General features: G+C 40.8%; 1 protein-coding gene across 2 annotated transcripts in view; it reads right to left on the reverse strand.

The window, feature by feature from the left end:
- LOC138043376 (cytosol aminopeptidase-like) overlaps positions 1-5,000 on the reverse strand; it is a 36,336-nt gene that overhangs the window by 11,782 nt on the left and 19,554 nt on the right. For both annotated transcript variants that reach the window (XR_011131243.1, XM_068889614.1), the window contains exon 9: positions 2,238-2,253. Coding sequence is in view for 1 of the 2 variants with exons in the window: in XM_068889614.1 (XP_068745715.1) it covers positions 2,238-2,253 (16 nt within the window). In the remaining variant the exon portion in view is untranslated. The remainder of the gene's footprint in view (positions 1-2,237; positions 2,254-5,000) is intronic.

The raw sequence follows: 5,000 nt of genomic DNA on the forward strand, positions 1-5,000 counted from the left end.
GGTCTTGCAGTTTTAAAGCGGATTACTACTATCGTACCATTTGAAACTAGAGTATAAATATATATAATGCACTTGTAATGCCCCCTTTTAATTACTGTAGCCCTATAAGGGGACAATATTAGCAAGGGTCTTTTAGACAAACTGCAAAAGCTACAAAATAGACCTGCCAAGATTAACACTCTTTCCAGTTATTTACGAGAGTCGTTCGTGTGATTTGCTGGATGAGCTTGGCTGGGAAAAACCAGAAAACCAGAGATTAAATCTGTTACAGCTGGCTGTGATAATGCAGAAGACTCAAAATATTTTTTCCCCATTGTATTTGAGGTGTATTTTCACCGATATTTCCAGATTAACACGTACAATCTCAGAAACTCCAAGTCCAATTGTCACATTCCTAGACCGAGAACTGAATACGCAAAAGGTAGCTTCCACTACAGGGGATCTGTTCTGTGGAAAAAGATCCCTTCACAGATAAGACAGCAGCCTAATCTGAACAGTTTTAAAACCACCTTAAATGAGAAAGTTTTTAAAATTTTTAATGATATATTATTCTTACATGTAATTTAATATTTATAATTTAAATTCTAGTTTAGAATAATCAGTAATAATTAATTTTAGTTTAGTATAATTATCACTCACGACTCTTAGGAAGACCATTTATATGACAGGGCTTTCGTGATTAAATAAAGATTTCTACTCTTCTACTCTACCTACGAACCTAACTCTAGAAAATGGGTAGAGCATTCGACCGGTGTTAGAGAAGTCGTGGGAACTGGTTTCCCATCCTTTTCATGAGCGCATTATCCCTTAAATATCCAAAGTTGCATTTGAAAATCTTTGAGATACTCTGTCACTGAGCTGTGGGAAACTTGTATGTACACCACTGGTTGGCGAAAACGGATCTCAGAACCAAATCACAAGCCTGGAACTGGTGCGCAAGACATTACGGAGTTTTTTTTCCGTCATTATATGTAAGTCGGTTTGTCTAACTTCTAAGAACTACCGCAACTTTCCAGGAACTGAAGTTGGCGGTGCGGTGTTGAAGCTATGACAGAAAATTCAAATTCGTTGCCCTTAGATCACGTTCTCTGTAAAACTTGAGAAGTGGTCATTTCACGTCGCAGATTTGCCGAAAACGTGAAAGAAATGTACAAAAATGAAAAATGCTGGTGCAGACCGTGCAAAGCTATTGTTTTTGCTCATTACATATGCACAATGTGTGACGTTTTCGTTGCCGTCGCGTCGTCTATCTTAAACTCCGCCCTATTTAGTCTGTAGGACCGCGTTCTCTAACCCACATTTGGAGCCTTCAGGCAGCGGAACAACAACAAAGCACCATTCCATGTTTCCAGTATAACAGATTCGAAAACAGAGCGAGATTAGCAACCCAGAATATCCTGTTAGCAAAAAGGAGCTAGGGACTCTTTGAGGAAAGCGAACGTGCAGCGGAGAGGAAAGAAAAGCGAAAATTTTGCAAGGGAGATGGAACTGTTTGGTACATGAAGTTAGATTAACATATCCCCCAGTAAGGTATGAGCACGCGGGAATTTACCATCGCGTGCGTCATTTCACGGCAATGCCGGTTGTCCAGCAACCGACTAGGATTCTGAGGAGGCAAATTTTCAAACCCTGGGTTTTTGCCACAGGCTCTGCCCTTCTTTTCCCCAGTCGATTTATTTCGTTCCGTTTTTCTCCATTTCCTCTTCTACAACAAACCCTACTATGCTGGAAAATCCATCGATTAGGCATAAGAAGGCTGAGTCGATTACAACCATGGTGTAGGAGAAAGGCAATTTTGAACTCTGCAAGTTCCACACAATAACGGAAAAAACTTCCGACTGCAACTCACAGTACAGCCTTTAAACTTGAGTAAGAGATATATCCATCATTTAACAATTACTCCCCGAAGGCGAGGTGAATATCGGGGAATAAAGGCCGACACCGAGTCGAGGTTTTTATTCATTGATATTTACCGCGCCTGAGGTGAATAATTACAGAGGTGATTACTTGAAAAAAATCAATTTTCTTCAAAACAATTAATTTCTTCGTCTATCACCGCGACAAAACGGTTTGCGACCATTTAAAAAAAAAAGCCCTGTTGGTGATTATCGCGCAATAATCAACTGAAGTTAAACAATCAGCGCAGAGAATTTTCAATAATCACCTATTTAATCATATTAATTAAAGTTATCCAGATGTTAAACAACGAGAGAAAGGTGTGTGTATTCATAACATACCTGTCAAACGTGACACCTGCAAAAACAACAGAGGATCATTAGTCTACAGTAGTAAAAAGTACCTCTGACTTAACTAAAAAGTAACTATTAATAATTGTACTATTAATTGAAGCTAGTCTAGTTCTACCATGCATATTATACACCGATTAATTTCTGCGGGCTGACAATGGATAAAACTGATCATGTGATAAAAATCGGACGATGGTTATTTAACAATTATTCCATGAGCGCGCGTTGGATATAGACCTCTTTCATAATGGCGGCCAAATAAATTACTCTTTTGTTTTAATGCTAATAAGCCCTACTAACCTCGCTACGACGAGCAAATTTCAAACGAATATTTGTTTTAAAACGAGGGCAGTAGGTCTAATTAACATGAATACAAAAGAATGTAAAGTTGGTCGCCATTTATGAAAGTGGTCTATGAGATGGTAAATAGTCAACGAGGCTATAACCAGTCTCATATCCAACAAGCGCGACTGGAATAATTGTTTTATTAAATTCCTTAAATTCCAAAAATTTGGAACTACAAAATACGAGCGAAAAAAGTGACACGTGTGGTGTCCTGGAAATGAGAAGGGCAAAACAAGTTGGCAGTAGCGGAATAGAACTACCCGACGACCAGCATGTCGGGGAAATAGAGGAGGAAGGTTACGAATACCTTGGCATCCTACAGTTGGACCAGACTCTCAATACCAAGATGGGGTGAAGGGATGGCGCAGTGGTGAGAGTACTCGCCTCCCACCAATGTGGCCCGGGTTCGATTCCCAGACTTGGAGTCAACTGTGGGTTGTGTTTTGATTTGATTTGTGTTCACTTGTTAATTTCAATTTACGGTGTCCCCGATTAGTCCTTTACAGCGCTAGAAGATTAGACACTTAAATAAAGTTCCTTTCCTTTCCTTTCCTTTCTGAAAGGCAAGATAACATCGAAGTATACCAGAAGAGTCAAGAAGTTGTGTAGATCAAACTTCAATGGAGGAAATTTGATCGATGGCATCAATATCTGGGCTGTAGGTGTAGTACGCTACAGTGCGGGGATTGTGGACTGGACAATGGAGGACGTAGCCAACATGGATAGAAGAACTAGGAAGATCTTGGCAATGTAGTCCGGGAGCTTGTGTATTTCCGTGGGCTTTCTTGGAAGAAAGCAAGCCAGTGGTTTAGCAGTGTTTATTGGGTCATAAGGAACCTAAAAAATGTAGTTGACAATTTTGTTAAACGTCAAGATGGTATTTATGGGCTTCTGAAAAGTGTTACTCAGCATGGAAACGAGGCTGAAAACTATAAGTCACCATAACTTCTTTCTAATTCAAGGAATCTCAACCAAACTCACCAGAATTACCAAGTAAACAATTTTGAGGCCTGCCGATTAGTTATAACTATCAACGAGGATCACATGATCGATCCAACGTGAAATCGCGGCTGATAAACAATGCTTGAAATTAGTATCAATTCATTTGGTGGAATCTTGGTGTAACGCATGAGATATACTTACTGGACTGGCCTGAAGACAGTAAATTGCTGATATTCAATAATAAAAGTCACGTGATTGACCCAGCATGGAAACGAGGCAAAAAAGATTTGCTTCAAGTAAATTACGGCTAAACTGGACACATATAAATGGTGGTAACCTCGTGAGTGAAAAAGTAGTTTAGATTGACAATTCATTACGTCATCCTTTTAGCATGAAAACGAGGTTTAAGATGTTTCAGCATCATTTTTACTTACTGCAGAAAGAATGATTCGAATACAAACATAAATGGGCTTAATTTCAAGGTCTATCGGGCCATTATCTCTAAATCTCACCTCCAGTTATTACTCATTGCTTTCATCATCATCTATCATTTCACTGAAAAGATTCTCTTCATCAGAAGAAGAACAGAGGTCTGTGCATGACAGCTTTTTTTTGCGGCACTGGCATCGGTTGCTTGCACATTGTTTCGTGCAGCCACATTTAACTCGGTGAATGATGGCTTCTGGTGCCGGCGGCAGCCTTGTCATCACTGGGCCATCCGTTGTTGTGTTCCTCCCAACCATAGTTTTCAGGAGATGGTATGTCAGGGTTTGCTACAATAACGTTGTTCCAGACCGTGTCTTAATAGTGGGCACGTAGTACAGCTTCACGTAGAACACCTTGGGTTGGTGGCAGTCTCTCTGATTGGGCCTGCTTCTTACGAAATAACCACCATCGGAGATCTTTCACTGTGGAAAGCGACGTTTTTGGCACATAAAGTTCGCATACAAACTTCTCAATAGCCTTCATGGTTTCATCAGATGGTGTTGAAGCTGTGCCCAGCTTTGCTCTCTCTCCGAAAACATCTTCATCGACATTTGGAAATGCCTTCCAACACAAAGGTTTTGCATCACCTGAGAAACATCCGGTATTATCTGCTCCACTGAGTGCATGGAACGCCGGCAGAGCGGCTGCCCTTGCTTCCCCGAGAGCCTGAACTATTGGTTGTAGCTTAATTGCTCTGCGGTTGCGCCCTTTTCCTGTTCCGAAAGACACATTAGCACAGAACTCTGGATACCGTCTTAAAGCAAGAACAAAGACATCAGTGTACCATCCCATGTAGCGTCAGCAGCGTGAAGGATGATCTTTGTGTCGGCTTCTTCTTGATTGCTTTGTAGGTTTCGCCTTGCATTCACTGCCATGTGCAACAACAAATCGCCTTCCACCCTGTCGACCAAAATGCGTAATTGCCTTGTCCGCGAGGTAGGTGGTTAGCTCCATTCTTCGTTTTCTGTTATCCTATAGTAG

Source organism: Montipora capricornis, chromosome 3 (genome assembly GCF_036669925.1).
Source record: "Montipora capricornis isolate CH-2021 chromosome 3, ASM3666992v2, whole genome shotgun sequence".
NCBI classification, from domain to species: Eukaryota; Metazoa; Cnidaria; class Anthozoa; order Scleractinia; family Acroporidae; genus Montipora; species Montipora capricornis.